This window comes from Acanthopagrus latus, chromosome 22 (genome assembly GCF_904848185.1).
Source record: "Acanthopagrus latus isolate v.2019 chromosome 22, fAcaLat1.1, whole genome shotgun sequence".
Classification (NCBI taxonomy): domain Eukaryota; kingdom Metazoa; phylum Chordata; class Actinopteri; order Spariformes; family Sparidae; genus Acanthopagrus; species Acanthopagrus latus.
The window spans coordinates 10150534-10173584 of NC_051060.1; the positions used below are offsets into that span (position 1 = coordinate 10150534).

At 40.1% G+C, this 23051-nt stretch overlaps 2 protein-coding genes across 5 annotated transcripts in view; one reads left to right on the forward strand and one right to left on the reverse strand.

The window, feature by feature from the left end:
* The window catches only part of LOC119013079 (ryanodine receptor 3-like), a 122318-nt gene extending 114675 nt beyond the window's left edge, over positions 1-7643 (forward strand). For 3 of the 4 annotated variants that reach the window (XM_037087435.1, XM_037087433.1, XM_037087436.1), the window contains 7 exons: positions 555-701; positions 2825-2959; positions 3549-3705; positions 3876-3940; positions 4863-4963; positions 5048-5099; positions 6563-7643. In XM_037087435.1, the coding sequence (XP_036943330.1) occupies positions 555-701; positions 2825-2959; positions 3549-3705; positions 3876-3940; positions 4863-4963; positions 5048-5099; positions 6563-6658 (753 nt within the window). In that variant the 3' untranslated portion in view covers positions 6659-7643. The remainder of the gene's footprint in view (positions 1-554; positions 702-2824; positions 2960-3548; positions 3706-3875; positions 3941-4862; positions 4964-5047; positions 5100-6562) is intronic. The other variant, XM_037087434.1, reaches the window with a different exon arrangement.
* A 9-nt stretch (positions 7644-7652) lies between these two features.
* Positions 7653-23051, reverse strand: part of aven (apoptosis, caspase activation inhibitor) — a 39526-nt gene continuing 24127 nt past the window's right edge. The window contains exons 3-6 of the mRNA XM_037087438.1: positions 12045-12115; positions 9921-10016; positions 9484-9814; positions 7653-8375 (exon numbers count right to left, since the gene is read on the reverse strand). Coding sequence (XP_036943333.1) covers positions 8239-8375; positions 9484-9814; positions 9921-10016; positions 12045-12115 — 635 coding nt within the window. The 3' untranslated portion in view covers positions 7653-8238. The remainder of the gene's footprint in view (positions 8376-9483; positions 9815-9920; positions 10017-12044; positions 12116-23051) is intronic.

Consider the following 23051-nt stretch of genomic DNA (forward strand, 5'->3'; position numbering starts at 1 on the left):
TCTGGTTTATGTTGATAAAGTGCATTCACAGTTCAGTGGGAGAAATACAACCATAAAAATGTTTGGCTTGTGATCAGGGATTTGTTTGATAACATTATTCTGTAACTCATTACCATTTTCTGAATCAGCGTTAATCGCGTCAGTCTGGAGTGCAACGTTTACCTTGACTGGTTACCAAGGAGAAGTCTCGTTAAACATAAGTCTGAGAGTAAATAAACCCAGAAAACAACTTGGATGTGATTGTTTTTTAAGGATTTAATGTGTTTTGGTTGTGAAATTTGAAGTTAAACGCACATTGGGAGAGTTGAAAGGCCATGTTTACCTAGAATAATACAGTTTTAAAAAAGTATCAATTAAAACAGATATATGAGGAATAAAAATTCAAACAGTGTCATTTAATCAATTAAAGTGTGTAAGTGTTGGCTCATGAAATGTATGTGTTGAAATGTGAAATCTACATATGTCAAATAGTGCAACAAACCCTCCAATGAACTGTCGCACATGCTCAGTGATTTCAACATTCGCATTCAAACCATTTTGATTTGTTGCCGCAGAACTTCCTGTATCTGATCTGGTACACCGTCATGTCCATTTTTGGCCACTTCAACAACTTCTTCTTTGCCGCCCATCTGCTGGACATCGCCATGGGTTTCAAGACCCTCCGCACCATCCTGTCCTCCGTCACTCACAACGGCAAGCAGGTGAGTGGTTCGACCAGCAGAGGGAGACGGAGCACAGGCAAGGAGATCAACAAGAGTTACTCCATGCTCGACATGGCATTTCCCTTTTCCAAGCATCTAATTTGAACCTGTGAGCCTTAAAATTATGACAATTCAAAACCCCATTAACATTTGCCTTAAGTTCAGACCAATATTTAGGAATATTGTGCTGCTGTCGGGCCAAACTGTTGTTTTCGGACCTCATTTTACATTGACATACTTGTTAATCTAATCTGCATCTACATGTGGTCCGTCATAGATAATAGGTCACGATGAATAGCATCATGATTCATACCGAGCAGCAACATAATTAAATGAAAAAATTATCCTCTGGAAAAAATAATAGAGCTTTGAAATAGAAAGGCTTTGTTTATGCGGAGTCACAGTCCTTGAGGACACAGGATGTCTAGAAATAAACATGAGTAGTAAATTAATGGAATTAACTAGAAATAAAAAGACAAAGGCGACAGGATTTGTTGATTTGCTCTTGAGGATGTTTTGCAGCTTACCACGAGAGGCTTATTTCACTTCCTCCGACTTGTAGGGTCAGTCACACTTGAGAAAAGGGAAGGGAAGTTATGTTATGTAGCAGCTTTAATTTAATTTCTTTCCAAGTTGAGTTTATAGATGAGACAGATTTTAATTTTCTTCATACTATCGCTGCTACAGTATGAAGGAAATGGGTTATGTGTTATCATAAATTTAATGGCAAAAGACTCACCAGCCAAATAGCTGGTAGCTTTGCTGCATCCACCAGCCAACAGAACTCGATGTTAATCTAATGTGTTGCTGGTAAAATCTGAGCATTCATTAGCTTTTTTGCTTTTGGACAAAGATTTTAATTTTGCACCATGGTTAGAGTGTTGCCAGGGACTTGGACGGATTGTGGAATTGCTCAGAGTTAATGAGAACTAGTTTGCATGTGAGCAGGGAACTGTGAGCTAACAGGTTTTGCAACCTTTTCCAGCAATGCATAGTAAATTAACAGCTTTGTGTAATGGACAAGCGGTTGAAATGAAGGTAACTAATAAATGGTTGAAACTGAAATAGTTAAAACCATCTTGAAATAATTGGTTAACAATAGGAATAGTTAAAACTGATGGATAAAAAGCTAAAATTGCGAGGTAACTTTTAACTTTAGCTAGTTATTTTAACAGTTCATCTTTTACTAGTTAACTTGTTGTCATGTTTTAACCATTGTAATGCCCCGATTTATTGTAAGACTTTTAGTTTAAAAGTTGTGGATAAACAAATGAAATGAAGTTAATTACAAGTCACAGATAAATAGTTTACCTAGCTAGCTAGCTAACTCAAACTTTTAGCCAGCCAATTTAATTCATTACTTTTACTTCAACTGTTTGTCCCAATGTACCTGTTAGATTTATCCTGCTAAGTAATGAATAAACAAAAAGTTAACTTAAAGTAATGAATGCCAGATTGTTAACTAACAGTTATGGATAAACACTTAAAAGAGCTAGTGGGCTAAAGCTCAAGCCAGGTATTAATAACTGTTGATCCATTAGCGTTACACTGAGCATGATGCCTTGAATAAAGTACTACTGTTAATCCAAATGCATCAATTATTCTCAGCCCTAAAAGTAGTGGGAAAACAATTGAAATGGTTAATTAAAAGTGAGGGGTAAACTGCTAGAATAATTTGTTAAAAGTGATAGATAAATTATGGATAGCTAGCAGTCAATGAATGTTGGGAATTGATAAAAGTAGCCTCATGAAACATGTAAATTGCACGTCGTCTATGGGGCTTGACGAAGTTCTGTAATGGCTTGGACAGGGTTTTTTGAATTTCAAAGTCTTTATATACTGAAAACCTCCACCATGAAATCCTGGGTTGAGCTGTAGAGGCCTTGAAAAACGTTGCAGTTCTTTTGTGCTCCACTTTCCCCACTTAAAGACCTTCACTGACATCAACAAGTTCTCTGACAAAAGCTACAAGTGCTTAAATTTACATTTAAACAAGAAAAGATTCTTCTTCGGAGGTTGCTGCCGCTCCTTGACTCTCAGCTCAGATTGTTACCGGTGAAAAAAGGTCAAATTAAATGTTTTCATGCATGCACCACTTTTTAATGAACTGTCTCTGCTTCCAGCTTGTTCTGACTGTGGGTCTGCTGGCCGTGGTCGTGTACCTCTACACCGTGGTAGCCTTCAACTTCTTCAGGAAGTTCTACAACAAGAGCGAGGACGAAGACGAGCCCGACATGAAGTGTGACGACATGATGACGGTACGTCAGACCGCCTTTTGACATCTGTGCATTCACGAACAGTTTGTGGAAATTGAAAATGGCTTTATTTTGTAAGTAAAAAAAGGCCGTATCATTCGGCAAGGGCAGATGTTTGCACGTGAAAAAGATAACCAAGGCTTTTTATTTTATGAGCTTAATGGCCTTCATCAGCGAGTGAATGAATGCAGGAGGTGACCACAGGGCAGTGCAAAGTATTCTTTCATATGTGAGCTTTGTGTTAATTTTGCATTGGCAAACGTAGTAGTGCTTGGAAATGAATCCTTTTAAAGCTATTTATTGTATAGCACAGTTCTCAAAGTGCATTACAATTTCCTGACTTTTTATTTTAATATCTTTTGCTTCTGTTGGGCTTCATGATTTTTGTCTTGTAGCGATAGACGATGCCACAGAGCGCACTTGATTTAGTTTATTTTAATCTGAAATGTAGGACGAGAGAAAGATACTTCGGTTTTCATCTTCCATCCCTAGCCACCGCAGAATAAGATTCAGCTGCCTTTAGTTAAAAAAAAAAAAAATGTGTGAAATGACTCTGAAGGTCTAAGTTCTTCACCCGTTCTTCTCTTGGCAGTGCTATTTGTTCCACATGTACGTGGGTGTGAGAGCTGGAGGTGGTATTGGAGACGAGTTGGAGGACCCAGCTGGAGACCCATACGAGCTCTACCGCATCCTGTTCGACATCACCTTCTTCTTCTTTGTCATTGTCATCCTGCTGGCCATCATTCAGGGTACGCTATTTTTTTACTTCTTCATTTTGCTGTCTGTGTTCAACGTGTGAAAATGGCTCTTCTTTTTTTTTTTTCAACCACATACCCCAGCCTTGTTGTGTGATCATATCCTCCTGATAGATGTGTTTCTAAGATAAGTCATACAGATTATTGTGACCACACTCCTTCAGGTTTGATCATTGATGCCTTTGGCGAGCTGAGAGACCAGCAGGAGCAGGTGAAGGAGGACATGGAGGTGAGACTTGGCGCCACAATGCTGTTTTTTTTCTCGAGTTATAAACTAATGCAAAAGTGTACAGGACTGCTCACAGTCGAACCCTCACGTTTGTCTGGTTATTGTGGTTCATTTGGGCGAATGTGGGGCTTAGTCCAACTCGGGTTCAGACTAAACAGCTCATTCAAGACCACCTGAAAAAGAGACTCTTGTACGGTTTGTTTCTGGTGTAAAAGTGCCTTTCCAAGATTCCAGATTATTCTGGAGGCGGGGCTTTAAAGTGAAAGTAGCTAAAACAGAGTGTCTCAGACAGAGGAGGGGAACACAGTGCTGCAGCAGTAGCAGCAGAGCATTAAAGCATTCAAACGTATTCAAGTAGTGACCCGTAATAAAATTATGAGCCTGAAAATGAGCATAAAATGTCTCCTTGAAATAAAGAATAAATGTGTTATTGAATGAATGGATGAATGAATGGCATTAATTTGTGTCACTGCACAAATATAAATGTGATCAACTTAAGTCTTTGCTATTATTTAATAACCACTAATAAATAAAACTATTTGTATGGGTTAAGTAAAAATGGACTTGGATAAAGTAGATTGAACCCCACATGTTCTCCTGTAACATTACCGTGAAAGACAAGTTAATAAACGTGTTACAGTCCCGACTAATCACACACCTAATTAGTTGTCCCATTGTGAGCGATTTGCAACACCACAGAAGATAAATCAACACATTAGTGTCAGTTAAGTGCAGCGTAATTGGCTGTCAATCAGCAGAGTTTGATTTCCTACCGTTGGACAAATGCGGCGATTATGATGCAGGATGACAAATCAGCGTAAACGATGTCTCTGATCCAAACTACAGCGACACACATGCAACATGAACGAGTGCAATGAATGAGCTGAATCAAAATGTAAACACCCCCTTGTTCTTCTTTCAGACCAAATGCTTCATCTGTGGCATTGGGAACGACTACTTTGACCGGACGCCTCACGGGTTCGAGACCCACACCTTACAAGAGCACAACCTAGCCAACTACCTGTGAGTGCAGCAACAAAGCAGAAAATAAAGTATGAAGTATTTCTGATTATCAGCGATGACACCGTTCCCTCCTCCTGTCTGCAGGTTTTTCCTGATGTACCTGATCAACAAGGACGAGACTGAGCACACGGGTCAGGTATGTGTCGAGACTTCCACCGCCGATGTTTTACCCTCAGTTCACTTCTCTTCAACATTTTCTACTTAGATGCTGTTTCTTGTCTGATCCATCTCAAGACAGCAGAGCAAGGTTACAGAAACTTCAGTAGGTTTCACTTGTGCAACATTTCAACCCACTTGTTATGTTGCATAAGTGCAGCTAAGCAGGAGGAACAAGCAATGCGTGGGCTCACTTTGACTTTTTTGGTATTAGCTTGTTATTGTCGTCCACCCGAGAGATATTTGATGTGTGTTCTCTGTTCTTATGTCGCAAATTTAGCCAAAGAGGGTTGTTGCAGGTCATCCAGGCTGCAAAAGAATCACACTGGAGCTTCTTGCAGTGATCACACACCTTAGGTCTTAATCCAAACGATAGATGAATTGTGCTTCTTACGAGTAGTACCCATATTTATGCATCCTATGGCGATATGCATTATGCTTGTATGCACCCTTTTTTTCCCCTGTTTAACATTTAAGCGGCAAATTAGCATTATGAAGTAATAACAGTACAATACAACTATATAAAAACATACAGTATGAATGTTAGTCATACGTTCCTGATCAGGTGTAAATCATTCCTTAGCTGTTGCCTTGTCAACAAACATGATGAACAACACAACATCACAGGGGTTGTGGAAGTAACACTGCACATTTTAAAAATGGACTTTTGTGGCTCCAGATGCAAAAACCTGATGCGCTACCTCAAGTGATGTCGCCTGAGTCAGCATTTGCTATGTCTGAAGACTTTAAGTTTGAAAATGGAAAAAGAAACCTGGAGGCGTCTCCAAAACTCTGTAGCCCGCTCCTCATCTGGGCCTAACAATAGCAGCTCAAGGCTACATTAGCCACGACTAGCATCGCACACCCTAATCACTTACCAAACTGCTAGCGGTTGAGTAGCAGCTGCAGTGTGAAATGACATAAACTGTAGGAGTTTTTGCCAACTTTGTATTTAAATTAGGTTAAATGTACATATTCAGCGCTTTCCCAGTTATGGGTATAACTGCATCCTGTGTCTGTTTGCTGACAGATACATTAATTTAAAAATGTGCTGCTTAGGCTATCACTTTCAGATCAGAAAAGATGTTGCATCAGAGCCAATCAACACTTAATAATCTGAAGCTGCAAAGTATCTGGTAACTTAAATGGTCAAATAAATGTAGTGGAGGGGATGAATGAAGTTGCAGAAAATGGAAATACTCATGGAAATTACCTCAAAATTGAACTAGAGCAAATTATAGTTGGTTAAAGTCCATCGCTGGTTACTCTAGATTTTGATAATGATTCTTATTGAAATTGCAAATGTATATTATTATTATTATTATTATTATTATTTGTATTTAGCCCTGACAATTAAGTAAACTGATCCAAACTGGATGAAGTGCCCTTTAAATCATTATAACTTGCTTTTACATCATCAGATTTGTTTTCTTTCCCCTCCAGGAGTCCTTCGTGTGGAAGATGTACCAGGAGAGATGCTGGGACTTCTTCCCTACTGGAGACTGCTTCCGTAAGCAATATGAGGACCAGCTGGGTTAGAGAGGGTGGCCTCGCCCGCCACCCCGAACACCCCTCTCTACTTTCCTTTCCTTCTATCTGAAAAAGACTCTGAACTTGACTTCACCCAGTTTAACACTACCTGGACACTCGCTGGACTTTCTCTGCTGCCATGGTGTCGACAAAATGTGAAGAGAAAAAAAAAAAAAACAACAACAAACGGAAAAAAAAATCATTGTGAATTTAATCACGAAACACGATTTCAAGAAAATTATTTTCAAGACGAAAGACTGACGATTGGACATTTTCGGGTTCGTGCATCCAAGTCCTCTTCCTCGTTACCGAAAAATAGTCACTTGCCACGACGCCTCTTTTATGCAAATTCTTCTTTTGATTCTGATTCACATTGCCTTTTCACTTGCTTAACCCCAACCTGTTGCACAATTTGTTGTGTGTAGACATTTGATACATGTGAAGGGTTACAGCATGACAACTGAATGTCTGAATATGCACAATTTCTAGATTAACGCCAGGATGTTAGTGTCACTTACTACCAAACCAACTGAATGGATGTGTGCTGCTACTATTGATCCAGTTCAACATTACATGACATGAGTGAGACCTGATCTGCCTTTTCAAATCTGTCAAATGAAATGAGGAGTTACAGGAGATGGTTCTTCCAGGACCGGAGACGACTCACTTTAGGTGTTTATCAAGTGCCGACGTGCCTTATGAGAAACTATGCAAAAAGAAGAAAAAAAAATATATATCATTTTTTTCCTCCTGAAACAAGCAGTGCGTTCTAGTTCTGGATTAGTTACAAGCAGATTTAGCTCGAGCTAGTTTTGTGGCTTTCAAATACATTAAAAAAAAAAAGAGAGAGAGAAAACATTTGTTGTATAAAATCTAGATGATCCTTGTGTAAATGTTGCTTAGTTTGGTTTTGTTTTCGAAGCTGTGGTGTCCTGCCCGCCTGCACTTCTTTCCACAGTAGAAGAGCCCCACAACAAAATGGACAAAAAAAAAACAACACATCTTGGTTCAAGGATTTATTGACGACAGAATGGTTAACTGCTATTGTATGGCCATTTGTATGTATGTAGTAGCTTTGGTAAACTGCATTTCTTTTGATGAGGGGGGAGGAAATGAATAAAGTAATTGACGCAATAAACCAAACGTGTTGTCCATCCCTCCGTCCGTCCGTCCGTCCCCTCAGCAGCTCTGATTTCTCTGATGGCGACACTCCTGCGGTGCGTAACTTTCACAGTCTCACCAGGAACAGAGAATTATTTCTGTGAAACGTGAAGTACAGAGGGAACATCATGACATGTGACGAATGTTCAAGACGTGCTGTACACCTCTTAACATATTATGTGTCGTTCAGCCCCAAGAACCAGAAAAACAAATAACTTGACCAACCACTTTTTTTTTTCAAAAAGCAGAAAGGCCTTTAGAAATGTCTGTCCACTGTAAACTTTGCGCTCAGCTCTCAGGCTGAATGTTTAAAGTTCTGCCAAGTTTTGACATGCTTTTTAAAGGATGGAAGCTGAAGCACAGAATTTGAAACCCAAAAGTCCAGTTTCCTTCACACAACTCCTCAGTCTTTCTTAAGTGGTTGATCATCAGGAGATCATGCTGTCCAGCCAGTCCTCCAGATCCTCCTCTGTCACTTCCTTCTTGACGGAAGCGCACTTGGACAGTGTGACATCCTTCATCTCCTCCACCTTCTCTTCTGTCACCTCCTTCACTTCCTCACATGCTGCAGATTTAAAGAACAGAATTAAACACATGCCATCACAAGTTTTGGACTTTCACAATATATTTGGTGGTTAAAATCTTTATAGCTTAAGTTTGTTTTCTCAGTTTGGTCATCATGTGAGATTATTTAATTTCTGGTGATTTTTGTGAATTTTCAGCTGAAGTTTGACACTTGGGTAATGTGCTTATTAAATTTCTGGCAGATTCAGACAAGAACATTGGTATTACTCATGTCTGTACAGTAAACATTGAAGGGGAGCTTCAGTATTTTTAAACCGGAGCTGCATCTTTACATGTTTTCAAGTGTAAATGTAATTGTAACCAGAAGCAAATTTTGTTCAAAGAGGAGTGTTGTGAAATCGATTGCGAGGTGTCACAGTTGTTTCTTCATCTAGCCTGTCGCTGTCAGACTCTTGACAGTCACAACCTCACCCCCTCAGTGGCAAAAACACTTGTAGTGGATGTAACTTTGCAGCGTAGTCCTTTGGGGCAAAGCTGACCATGTCTCGGCTGTCAGCTGAGGTGATCCACAGGACCGCTTCCAGAACTTTTGGCAAGTATGAATCACGTACATAAAAAACCATACTGGAAACAGCTACTGTACCCTCGCTCTGTAACCAGTTAAGTCTCCAGAACATCTAAAGCTTTCTATGATAAACATGTTATCTGTCGCTACAAAAATGTTCTTTTTACATTTCTTTTAATCAAATGACAATACACCATTTTACAGGAGTTCTGAGCTGTTTCTTAAAACAACTTGTCCTGTTGGGCACATAACGAACAATAAAAACAGCAAATTGTCGTTCTTAGACTTCAGTTTAAGTGCAGATTAAACAAACAAGTCTTAACGTGTTAAGTGTTACATTTCCAGGTGCTGGTAGGCCCTCTGGACAGAGCCAGGCTAGCCCCTTGTTTACAATCTTTAAGATAAGCTGAACAGCTGTTAGCTCTACTCTCATGTTGAACCTACAGATATGAGTGGTATCAATCCCCCAATCTAACTTTCTGCCACAACCTCAATAAGCACATTTCCCAAAAATGTTGAACTACTCCTTTTAAGTTGGGGAGATATACGGCGAGCTCAGACAAAGCACGCTGAACACACTCACCTGTCTCTGGAACTGCGCTGTCCTCGTCTGCGACACTGACAGACTGGTTTCCTGAAACACCCAGGACTGGTTTCTGTAAACTGAGCAGCTGGTCCAGCTCTTCATCATCACCATCATCATCAGCAGAAGCAGCAGCAGACACTGGTGGAGACCCTGCAGCGCTCGAGGAAACATGCGAGTCTGCGACCATCACTGAGTTTGCATCCACAGGGGCTTTCTGGTTGGTGCTGAGGGCTTTTAGAGCTGCGGACGGAGGAGTGAACGTGGCCGCTTTGGGCATCTCCTGTTTAGGTGCGAGGGTCATAGAGGGCAGCTCTACTGGTGTCGACACCTGAAACAGGATAAGTGTGGGAAAAATGGCTGCTGTGAGATTCTACACATGAATAATTTCCAAAAGTTTTTGTTTAAAATGCAGGAGATGTAGTCAGACAGCTGACCTGAACCAGCTCGGCCTCCAGGTTGAGTCTCTGATGGAGAGGCACTTGTTGGAGGCTTTGTGCGAGCGCTGGAAGGTCGACGAACACTGCAGACATCTGAAGAGGAAACAGGAAAAAAAAAACATTGTAAAAGCAGTCACGAGTTTGATGTCCCTGCTTTCTATTTCATTGCTGATCTCAATCTGATGCAGCAGAGCTCAACGTTTAGAGAAAACTGAGCCGTGATGTAAAAAAAAAACAAAACTGTTGAGCGCAACATGTTAAATCTTTTGTAATCATTATAAGTAGCCTGCTAGTGCGGGTCAGTACTCTTTTGTTCTTGCTCAGGAGTGAAACAAAACACTGTAGCGCTGACTGTACACAAGAAGTAGAAAGAGTTCAGGAACCGTTATGTAATCTGACTGTTGGATGCACTGCTTTGTATACACAGACACATAAGTGCCGATAGAGGCAGGGTAAATTATGACTGATTCAAAAGCTGTCAAATTTAAGATTGTAGAGAGATTTGTGTTGAAATCCGCATTTAGTAAGTTAATTTACTGGTGGTGCCACTGACAGACTAACAGTTGTGAGCTAAGAAAGGGTCGTTTCCCACCTGAAAGTCCAAGCCAAGGTTTGTGTTCCTGTGAATGCAGGTAAGAACTACACGTGACATATCTACATCCTGTAATCGTAACATACACGAGCCGCGACTTTCTTTTCATGCACTTGATTGGTTTGTAGACGGGAGTGCTTCTCACATCGGCGTGTCGGCAATTGGGCTTTTGCAGTTTAAATGAATGGGAAAAAAAAAATGTGTACACAGATTAATTGAGTTAATATTATCATGACATTATTACCAGCCCCTTAAAAAGAGAAACATCCAGGGCAGTCCTAGGTTTAAAAGCCTTTTTTCAGAAGGCTATTTCACAGTGAAATTCTTATAAACATAGACAATACTTGCTAAAAATAATCCAAGTTACAGCCCACGTGTAGCAGCACAAACAGCCTTTTCAGGGTGCTACCAGCAGCACCATCTTCAAGCCTATTACTCGAGACGGGTTCAGATTCTGCAGCTTGTTGTATTGTTCTTCAGGAATGCATGATACAGATTCGTCTCAGTTGTTAACGATGAAAGATAATTAGATTTTCACGATTTCTCGATTTTTGTATTTTGGGTGCCTAAGCAGTAGTTCATGCACACCTGAGGGTAAGACCAAAGGTGGATGATTTAATACTCCATAGCTTCGATAAGATTTGTTGTGTAAAAGTCGTTTACTTTGCCCCTCCTCTCTGAACCCTTTAAGAACACGTACTGTTATGTGTTTAATCTTCTTCTTCTTCTCCTTCTTTTCTGTGTTTATTGAACTGTAAAGGTGCATACTGCCACCTACTGTATTGGGGTGTGCAGATGCCATGCTTGTTTTTATATTACTGTCTGTATTTATCAGCTACAATTTTTCAGATGCCGTATATAGCCAAGAGTATACATTTCTCGATATCTTGCCGGTGACTTATCAGCCCGATGTAAGTCATGCCTCACTATTGTTTGTCTTTTTTCAATTTTTAAACAATTCAGACATGTTTTTATACTGGAAAGGACCAAAAGTATCTTAGAGTCAGACCATGGTCCCGGTATTTGTTCCGGACCAAACTGAAAAGTCAGGTCTCTGGAAAAAACAAGGCTGGTGTGAAACAGCACAATTAGGGATGCACCGATTTATCTGCGGTGACCAGTTTAGTGGCTGATAATCTCCTTATTGAATGCTATTGACCTACTGTCGAAAAAGATACCTCTCACCGCTATCGACATCCAATGTGTCACATCAGTTTTGTGCTGAAACATTCATGAGTTATTGGCTCATGACATACCTGCTTTTATTTTGTAATGCTCTGATAGCAGGCCATAAAAGCTTCTGAAGCAGGAACTTCAAAATAATATTTTAATGTGTATGACCAAACTGTTATTTTAGACATTGTATCAGTGCTACAATAGCCTTTTCTGCTTTCTAACTCCTTGATACCTCAAATACAGATGTAATGTCGGCTTGAGGGATCCATACTTCACAGAGGGGGGTTAAATCCATGAAAGACAGAGAAACAAGGTAGAGTGTTGCAGATTGGGTGGGTAGGATATAGATTTACCTGACTGGCTGCAAATGAGTCCATCTCCCAGTTCTTCTCCTCTGAAAACCGGAATTGAGTGAAGGAATCTCCTGAGAAAGACACAGACACAGAATTTGACATATAACTGCTGCAGTCAACTCCCTGCAGGGCTGCTGGTAACCAGAGCTGTCTGTTTTAGTTCGCCGCAAAACAACACATCTTCACTCCTCTTACTCGTCTCAAATACCAACTCCAGGCTGTGCGCGAGCGAACAAGTTGCAGAGCGAGTGGCCTTCACACCTCGGATGTCTGAAATGCCAAACCAGTGTTTCTCTGGAAAGCAGTCAATAGCTTTGTGTAAACTGTTGATCGGTTCGAGAGCCTAAGCAGGACGAGCATGTGACGCCACTCCGCTTCCAAAACACATCAACCGGCTAAGGGCTCTTGTAACTACAAAGGCACTGAGGTTGTGTTATTAATAAGCCCATACAGCAGCGGAGCCTCACATTCATCAGACGGGTAGAGACGGCTAACAGAGCAGTTTGCCGTTTGATGAAGAAAACAGATGAACAAAGAGAGAAAACCACCCAGATGTAACTTGTGTAGTGTGAGAGAGGTACAGAGGGGAGACCATGTATAAAGGAGTGCTTAGTCAAAACACAACATCCAATACAACCACTCAGCGAGAACACACAGTGTCAGGTGTGAAGCACCACTATTAAAACTCCTCGTGTTGTGGATGTTTTCACCTAGTGCGAGTACGTATAATTATGGGTGGAAGAACAGGATGGTTTGGAATAATTTTGGATGAAATGTTTATCTTTGTTCCAACATGGTACATAATGCTAACCTCGGCCGTTTTTTTCATATACCAACTTTACAGATTTACAGATTACAGAGATTAGTACCAATGGATGAGTTTTGTCACCATCAACATCACAGATGGACCAGAAAGCAGGGATCAGTAGACAGCAGCAGCATGAAAACCACCCACAATTTCATAGCGTTTTTTTTTTCCTTTCTTTTTATGCTTCAATTTCTATTTCAAACTTAACGCCGTCTGCACAGTTTAAGTGCCGCTTCCACGAAGATGGACAGAAATCTGTTTTTGCACCAATGTCACAGCACCACACTGGAAAGGGAAGGGAAATTAGCATGTACGCATGGGTGTCCATTACAGCAGGAGCCAATAAATAACTACGACTACTGCAGAGTCATTTGACCTGGAAATGAATGCTGATTGTACTTTCCCAAGAAGACAAAAAGCCTGACAGATATCGATATATTAGTCAATGTACAATTTTTTTTGCAATGATCCCCGGACTGTCGTGATCAAAAACTTGTCTAAAAGATGAAACGTAACAGGATTTATTACTTTCTAAAATAGCGGCAGCAAACATGGTTAGAACTCGACTGCCGGTGTCAAGCATTTAAAAAGACAGACACAAAAGTCTGAGCTGTAAACACTGAGTGAATTGAACAAATACACTAAATTCCAGTAACAAAGTAATGAATTATTAACAGGCGCTCGAGGCAACTCAGCCTTGAAAATGTCAGCGAATTTAAAAATTAGGGCTGAAACACCCACTTGCTGCTAAATTATTTTTTTGTGGGTGTACCCGAGGCTGTAGGCACACAAACTAATTGCAGCATTCAAGGTCTCTACTATTACATGTCAAAAACAGGCAAAAATGCCCCAAAAACATTCTGAAATGTTTTTGTTTTTTTCCCAAGCAGCTTCATATTTAGTGCTCAACACTGACCTTTTAAAAATGCTCAAATGGTATGAATGGGTCTTCTGCAGGCACATAACATTCATTTTAATGTGTCTGGTTTTAAAACAAGCAGAAAATTAAAAGCAGCCTAAAACTGTAGAAATGGCCGTCAAACGCCAATTGAAAGAAAACTAATTAAATAACCAACAAGGTAAACCGTTGCTACAGAACTCACTTGTTCTGATTAAAGCACTCTGATGCTGAACAGTGCGACTTTTTAAGCTGCAGAGTCACAAACAGATCAGACTGATGTCGGCGTGTCACGCACAGATGGGCGGTCGGTGGGAGACCTGACAGCCGGTCGCAGCCTCTTGTTTTGTTCCTCTGCTCTCTGCACATTATATTACAAACACTGTGCCCTTCGGGCGCGACGCTTGGCGCCATCTGCAGTTGTCCTTGATTGCTTAGGTGTACAGAAAGTGACGGGGGTCAAGAAGGAGAAGCTGCAGGAGGGCTTTCTGTCTGCAGGCCGGGTCCCTGCTGTCAAACAGGCGGAGAAACGATGATTTATGAATAGAAGCATTATGGAGGTTACAATGACTGCGAGGCGGACGGATCAGGAGGGAAAGGGAATGTCAGCTTTATGTGACGGCTGAGAGGCTGCTTTCCTTTATGTTGAGCCACACGGGCGTCTTATCTGTCGGATCAACTGATTTTCACCTTCACAGGAAACAATCTGGGCAGATAGAACCTGGATTTGGTGGACGTGAAATCGAAAATGTTAAACCTAGATTAGGCAGATTAAACATTATTTGACAACGATATTCTTAGAGGAACAACTATTCAAGAAGGATCCAATCACCTATCTTAAAGGTCCAGTGTGTTAAGAATTAGGAAGAATCTGTGGGTTCTATTGGCAGAAATTGGATACTCATAATAGTGTTTTCATTTAAGTTAAATCACCTGAAACTAAGCATCATATTTTCGTTATCTTGGAATTTAGTGCACTTTTCCTTAAGTGTTAATAAAATATAAAAGACAACAGTAAATATTCCTACATTTTGGTGCACAGATGAACAAAATTGCAATTAAAATATACTAAATTACTAGAAACATATTCTAAAAAAATAATGTACGGTAAATCAAAAGCCAAGCTAAGCTGCTTTAGTTTTTTGCTGTTAATTTAAAGGTGGTCTGAGTTGAGGATGTAATTCCAGCCTGGGTTCCATGATAACAAAATGATGACCTGGCCAGGTTTTGTTTTGACTCTTGGGACAACCAGTAGACTGTTGCTGCATGTCCTAAGGGGCTCTGGATGGTTCATAAGGCAAAAACATGTCTGAGATGTATTTCAGTCCGGAGCCATGGAGTGATTTGTGGACATAGGAACAGGGTTTTGAAGACAGTTCTCTGAGTAACCGGAAGCCAGTGTTAGGATTGTCGAATAGGCGTATTATGGTCAAATTTCTTAGTTTAGCAGTGTTCTGAATCAGTTGGGGTTGACAAAGTGCTTTTTTTTTGAGAGCCCTGTGAATAAAACAGTAATCAAACTGACTGGAAATAAAAGCATGGGTGCGTTTTTCAAGACCTTGCTTCGGCATTATTCCTCTGATTGCCATGTTAGTCATGACCGTCAGTCAAAAGGGAGTCTTTTGACTGACGAAGGCTTGATTCAGAAGGCGCGTCAGAGATTTTCAAGTACCACAAAAGGCATTTTAATAGTTTAAAAGAGAGTGCCTTCCTGTGTGTTGTATGTCTACATGTTTCCCTACCCAAAGAGCACCTCTAACAGACTTCATTGAAGACCACGAGGTGCTCCTGCCCTTACATTTTGTGATATTACTGGCTGACATTTTGGTATCAGCACATACGGTACGTGTATGATGATAGATAAAAAATAAATAAATAAACGGCAGTGAAGTTAACAATATTTTTTGTTTTTAGTTTACAAGAATAGTCACTCTGAAATTGTCAGATTTGTATTACTCTCAAATCTGAGTGTCGGTCTGAGCCTAAAACACTCCACTTCTTCCTGAGCTCTAATGGAAACACAGAATGATCCATTAAAGAGTCACTTTCTCATTTAGGCCATCATTTGTGATTCATCATGAAGTGCAGGAAAACCTGATGATCATGTGGTTCAAATGTCATTATGTCCACTCCAGTGTTAATGGAACAGCTTCAGGATTTAGTGTGTGACTTCCCTCTGGTGCATCGGTTCATTCCTTTTGTACTGTTGTTGTTCCAAACTGAATGGTGGTAAAAATGTAAAACTGTAATGAAGGGGGAAAAAAAAAAAAATTAAAAATCACCCTTCAACAGTGGCGACAGTGAAATACCTCTCACTCTCATTTTTACTCTTTTTCCGGCTCCCGCTCCACTCTGTTTAATATCTACACAGACCCTAATCCTCCTCTTCTTCCTCCACCACCTCCTCCTCCTCCTCCTCCTCCTCCTCCTGCTGCTGCTGCTCTGTCTCCGTCAGTCTGTCTCCAGCACACAGAACTGCTGACACCAGTGAACTGCCTCCCTCCTACACCTCAGAGCCCGGTGCCATCCTGATCTGTGTCCATGGAAATACCATCCCAGGTAGTTCGGAGGCACTGACACAACCATGGCAACAACTACCAGTGAGGATGACTTGTGTCAAACCTCCAGAAGACAGAAAGAAAAGAGGACTGGAGGAGGAGGAGGAGGAGGAGGAGGGGGAGGAGGAGGAGAGGTGTGAAGGGAATGAAGAAAAATGAAAGAGCAGAGCAGACTCTTCATTTCTGCTCGTTTAAACAGAACAGGAGACTTAAATCCCCTCTCTGCTCTCGGCTGACACTGTTTTAAGTGCGTAGTTACACGTGTAGTCTCAAATCTGTCACCGGGTTGAGTGAAAAACAGGCGGTTTCCGATATGCATTTGTGTCAAACTGCACTCCGCTAAATAAACACTGGTACGTGGGCTTAGTTCGTACAAAAGACCTTAATATCTTGGCTGGATTTGAAGATCACCGGCTGGTGCTTGAGCTAAAACGATGAGTCTTGGGAGACGATCGGTAAAAAACCCGATCAGCTCCTATGGTGAAAATATTTAAATGTTTCTCTTTTCTCATTGTAAACTAAATGTATTTGGGTTTCTGACTGCCGGTTTGATAAAACATTAAAGATGTCCCCCTTGGCTTTAGGTAATCTCAACAGGTGTTTTTTTAGTTAAAAATATAGGAAGATCAATAGGAAATGAAAACGTGGCATGGTCCTTTATCTCAAGACTGGTCTTCAGGTCAGCTACAGGCACAATTTACATTTCTTATCGATGAATATGTAGCTGACTGTTTTAGTATCACTGGTGGGTGTGGCTCAGAGGGCAGAACGAGTCATCCACTAATCATGTGACTGGTTGGTGGTTATATTTCTGTCTCTTGCTGCATTTTAAGTGTCCTCGGGCAAGATACTGACACTGAAATTGCTTCAGATTGATGTTCCATTGGTTTGTGTGTGGGTGTTTGGGGTTAGGTTGATTTGATTTGATTTAAACTATGGGGTCATGCCATCATTGGACTATCGCATACGTTTTTGTGAAGATCATTGATTTGATGCCCTGACTCAACTGTCATTTAAGTGTCAGTCCAAAAGCAAAACCATCAGAACCAGAACATATTAAGCATTTAGTTTGGATAGCTGAACAATAAAATGTTCTGTCGATCAACCTGTGACCACTTGATCAGAAGACGTGTGGACTCAAAGACTCACAACTACATCTAACAGGGTTTTTTTTTTAAATTTAGCCTCAACAGCTTTTTTTCAGAATTCCAGACATTTTCTTTATATACCGAAAATTGTTCAAATTCACCTGGAAACGATCAACGTAACTTCGGAGACTTTGTTCCATCCTGTGTGAGACCTTTGTTTAATATTACTGTGGTGACAATAATAAAACCTTCCAATAAAGCTCCCGACTTCACTGCAAACAGCACTGAAGATCGATTCATAGTTCAAATGATTGTCTGAGTGTGTCAGTTGGGCCGGTGGACCTCGGTGAGATATTCCACAGTGAATAAACACTGCATTACTCATGCTGCATGCTAAGTGGCTCGGCTGGCATTGTGTAACTTCTGTATAATGTGGTATCCTGTCTCTTGACATCTTGCTGGCTGAACCCCATATTAACAAATGTGGCTTTCTGCTTGCAACCCCGGCTTCGCTGAGCTATCTATGGCTCGCTAATGCCGAGTCCCGCTCTCATCTTTTATATTTGGGATGTGATGTGGCCTCGCGGCTGCCTTTCTGTTCCGCTCTGCTCTTTTCCTGCTCCACTCGACGCTACTCTGCTCTCACCTCGTTGTGCTCTGCGAGACTGTCGAGCGCCGGCACTGAGTCAGGATGAAGATAAGACAGGCTGTATGTATTGCTTTCAAGGATCAAGGATTTGCATATGAGCTAAAACAAAGACAGGACAACATCTACTTCTTATTATCCTCAATGAGTCCTATGGTTTTTGAGCTGAGAAAACCTTTCAGACATCTTTCAAGCTAAACATTTCAAACATTAGCTAGTTTAAGCCTTCTTACTGTGCTGCCTTTTTCCATTTTAAAGCATTTCAAATTGTTGGTACTTGGACTGTTCGTCGGACCAAACAAGCACATCGAAAACAAATCTGCAAATGTACTGAAATCTATCTTTAGCTCCAGCCCTGTAGCTCATAGTTGTTTCTAAAAGGCTGTATAATTCTACATCTTCAATCCAACCACACTCCCATGTGGCTCCACTATAACTAAAACATGAATCAAAGCTTTGTTCAAACCCCCAAAACTTTATTTTGAAGTTGAGTGAAGAAGCCAGAGTTTGCAAAGACAGCAAACACGTCAGGCTGAATCTTGATATCTGTATAAGGTTTGTGCGTATGTAAAAAGATGCATGAGAACATCAAAAACAAAATTGCATCTTGGGTGTTAATAATTAATTCGCTCCTGACCCACTGCTTCACTCACATGCAAGCAGACACAAAATATAAATGTGATGCTGTGTGTAAAGATTTTCCTTCCTATTTTTAAAGCTAAATAAGGTAATTTCGCTGCAGTAAGTCTATTAATCAATTTTTTGATTAGTCATGTTGGAAAAAAATGAATGTGCAACTACCTTGATCCAGTCAGGTAACTGCTTAAGGGAAAAATGCCAAAGAGTTGCTGGTTCAAGACTCTAATATACTTATTTTTTGGTCTTACATTACTGTTAACACAATATTTATTTTGTTATTTGAAGAAAGAAAAACAACATTAGAAGTCAAATTGGGCTTAAGAATATAGCTGTGTGATGGAACATGTTTCTCTGTTTTCATGCTTAATAGACTTATAGCTGATTAATCTGGAAATCGATAAAAGAAAGAAATTGTTTGCTGCTGTCTTTAAGTGTTAAATTACAATCCATGATATTGTATTATTTTTTTACTCTTTTTTTTTTGTTGTTTTACTGTTATTTGAATGTAGCTCTGTGGGTGTCTTTCTTCAGTAATTTACGTAAAAAAAAAAAAAAAATCTAAATCTCTGAATATTTTTATTATTTTTGTGGTATGAATCCAAATTGGGCCCAGGTATCAACACCTGGTGAAAGAGTCTTGTATATGTTAAATAATCTTTTTTTTAAAAAAATGCATTTCTTAAAATTGGTATTGACCATTATCTAATTATCAAAATGTTATTAATGATAATAATCCCCTAATCCCAATTATGGGGTAACTGTAACATGACATTTTCATGTTGTCTAATGACTATTTAAACTAAACGATACTGCGCCATTAAAAGGATTTTGAAGTTGTTATTTTAGGGTTTAAAAGTTACATAATGTTCCTTTAATGCACATACAAATAAAATTGTAAACGTATGTCGGGTTGCGTGTCCCTGCAGACTCTTTAATCCTGTTTGCTGTAGCATGCCGCCGCTTCCGTCTTGGCTGCAGTGCAGACAGCGTTACATCACAGATGCACACCCATGTTGACCGGGCCACACCTTTAGTGTACAGCTCGCTCTATAAGGCAGCAGCCTGGACTTAACCTTGATTAGCCCTCATTCTTGCAGCGGTGACTGCTTGAATAGAAACAGGAGGGACATCTAAGGAGCAGCTTTACTGCTGCTCAGTCTCCACTAACACCTGTGGTGAAATGTTGACATTTTATCTGACTGGAAGAGGAATACACACATTCCCCACACTGCCTTCCTCCTCCATTTGCTACTAGAGTAATGGTGTGTGATCAGTGAATGATTACTTCTTTTTTAAACCGGCTGTCGTGGCAGATCCTCACTTGATAAGAGAGAGCAGATGGAACAACGCACCTCATAGAAAACTGAGGAGTGATCGAGTGTTATTACCATCATGACAAAGCTCATCTGATGTGTGTTTGGTCACACTAAAAGGTGGGACAGGATGGAAAGAATGGGAAAGATTAGAACGGCTGTACCGAAGGTCACTGTTTTACAGTCAAAGCTTCTATTCAGGTTTTAGGATGAAGTTTCAAAGGTCTGTTTTCACATTTTCTGTCATCATCAATCTGAGTGATTCATCATCAGCAATCTTAAAATGCCTCCAAACTAAAAAAGTATTTCCATTTTAACAACTTTTGAATTCATTAAAATAGTGTGTGAGCAGAGGTAATTATTTGTAGAGCACTGATACTCGACCCACCTCCAGTCAAGGTTCGGATAGAAATATAGAAATAACTTCCTGTCAAGTTTGGTCACATAGGTGAGTGTTTTCAAGTTCTTTTCGTGAGAATATAGTGTCAAATTAAAAATATTTTGTGTCAAAAATATCTGATAACTGACAATAAATGATGGGACATCTGTCTCTGTTGGGATTATATCTCCAGGGTTCAGGGTTATTTACGTGACAACTTTGAACAATACAGAGGCTAAATGTTGGCGGCAAACATTCATGTAGTTTTAGTGAGCTAAGGATGGAGGATTCAAAACTTGTCATCATGAAGTTTGAAACAACTGATAATCATGTAGGGAAATAGTCAACATGGAGACATCTCATTGTCAACACAGTACTAATGAAGCAGTTGCTGATGTAAAAAATCTGCCAGAGCCGTACTCAATGCTAGACTGCCCTGTCAATACAGGTGCGTGCTTCCCTTTTTGTCCCACAAGCGGTAGAGCAAACACTTTTCTGACAGCATTGAAAATGTTGTTTTTGGAAGGCTTAACAACAACAAGTGGGGCTTAATTTGACCCGGATCCTGTTCCGGCAGGATCCAGGACCTCCCAGATTGCAACAGCACCTATTTGATTGAACCCTGCACCTCCTTTTGTCTCTATGAAAACAGTTACTGTTATCTGTTCTGCTCTTCTTTTAATTCACACTGAGGTTACTCACAGCTGACAGGGAAGAGAAGGGACAGTCAAGGAAAGAGGGAGAGAGAGAGCTGCGGGCCGTAATCAGCTGTTTTTACACATCTGTCCCTCCTGATTTTGGGTGATTATCTGAATACTGTGATCAATAAATGTGAATAAATAATGCTCTGTTTACGATGACAGTTTTTTTCCTTGTCTTAAGGGGTTGTCCAATGTGGATTTTTAGTGTGTCTTGTAACTTTTTCTCCTTTCCAATTTATTACCTTTTTACTTTACAATGTTCTCATTTTTTGGAAATGTTTGGATCACATGAGTCGAAAACAGGGACACGGGGAAGTCAGTCACAGTTGGAGGTGCTGAAGGGTCAGTCTATATAACAAGATGATAGTAAATGGTGCATTTTTTAGGGATAACTTGTATCAAATCATTATCAACAATCATTTACAACATTTTGACAGCAAGCTTGAGCACCAATATATTATAGGTCAAAGCAGCCACATCAACTACAGTCCAGAAAAAGAAAGGAGATGAAGTGAATAGCAATGTTTTTAAAAGTATTGTATGGTTAAATTAGAAATTGTCACCACTATGAATGAAGCTTGGAAGCATTGAACTTATCTGTATGGCTCTGAAGATAACAGCAAAAGATGAAAGGAACGGAGTCACGGAAAAAATAAATCAAGATTCAGACTCACATCATGCAGCAAAGACTGTTCAGAGGAACTTGTTGTTGCGATCTAGAGCCACAGTACCTCCGGCGTCCCCCCGTCACGCCTTTTTAACCAAACCAATTAGCCCAACACAACACGGCACTGAAACTCACTACGCGTCAATAAATCACTGTCTGCACTAATTGCAATTAAAATCCCAAACAAACCAGGCGAGACAATAAAGAGGGCTGAAGCTATTTACTCTTAACTTTTAATGGTGATTGTGTGAGGCTGTGTTTATGTCAAAGTCATATCAGAAGAGCTCGAATCCACTCGAGGCCTCCTTCTCATTAGGGCATGTGTTTTACTGTGTCTGGAGGTGAGTGGCTGCAGCTCACGCTCTGCCTAACTGGGGATCTAATCAATCATTTTCGAATAGGTGACTTACACCAACGTGCAGGCTAATTTTCCAATTAAGCTCTTTGGTGGATGTTATTAGGCAACAATAGGTGTTGTTTTTGATGTACAGAACTAAGAACAGCTGAGATCGATAGCGTCAGGAAGAAATATGTGGTCTACCTAATAATCCTCCTGGGGGAGCATACACGTCAAAACACATCCTAGTTTAGCAGTGTAAGAAGCACTTCAATGCTTTCATGGTTCCATATCGTGATGACAGAACAGAGAATTGTCATTGTAATATAATTATGCAGGGTAATACTGACAAAAGGAAAAAAATATAAATGCTCTTAAAAGTTACAGATTTGAAGTAGACCAGCAAAAATCCACAGATAGTTATACATTTATATTCACATTTTTTTTTTTGTAGTTTTCCCACACAGGCTGGCAGTTTACTTGCGTTGCTAAGTGAAGGTGAGGGGTTAAAATTATGTGGTTGTATTTTGGCATCATTACAGTATCTGTGAATCAACTGAATCTCACATTTGCTCCTGTGAAATTGTCTCTCCGTTATAAATAGTGATGTGTAAATTTGGCTGCTCTTACTTGGAGCTTCTCCTGATTACACTCATCTTATTATGCAACTTCAAAAAGGCAACTGCCTGCATCAGTGATGACATGTGTGGATGTGTTATAGGTAGTAAAATGAATCATTTTGTAATCAATGATTTTGTTTTTTTTTTTAAATGTAATTAATGTAGATCAATCAGTGGTGTCCAACATAAATAGTTTTCACATGACGCATTGAGCATGCCAGCCAAAAAATTATTTTCCTACAGACTTAATTGTGAAAGAAGCAGCTGTAAAACAGTGGATGCATGTTTTTAGGCATCACAACCCCCGCAAAATGACTCATTTTGTTATCAGAATTTGATTCATTCTGTCCAAT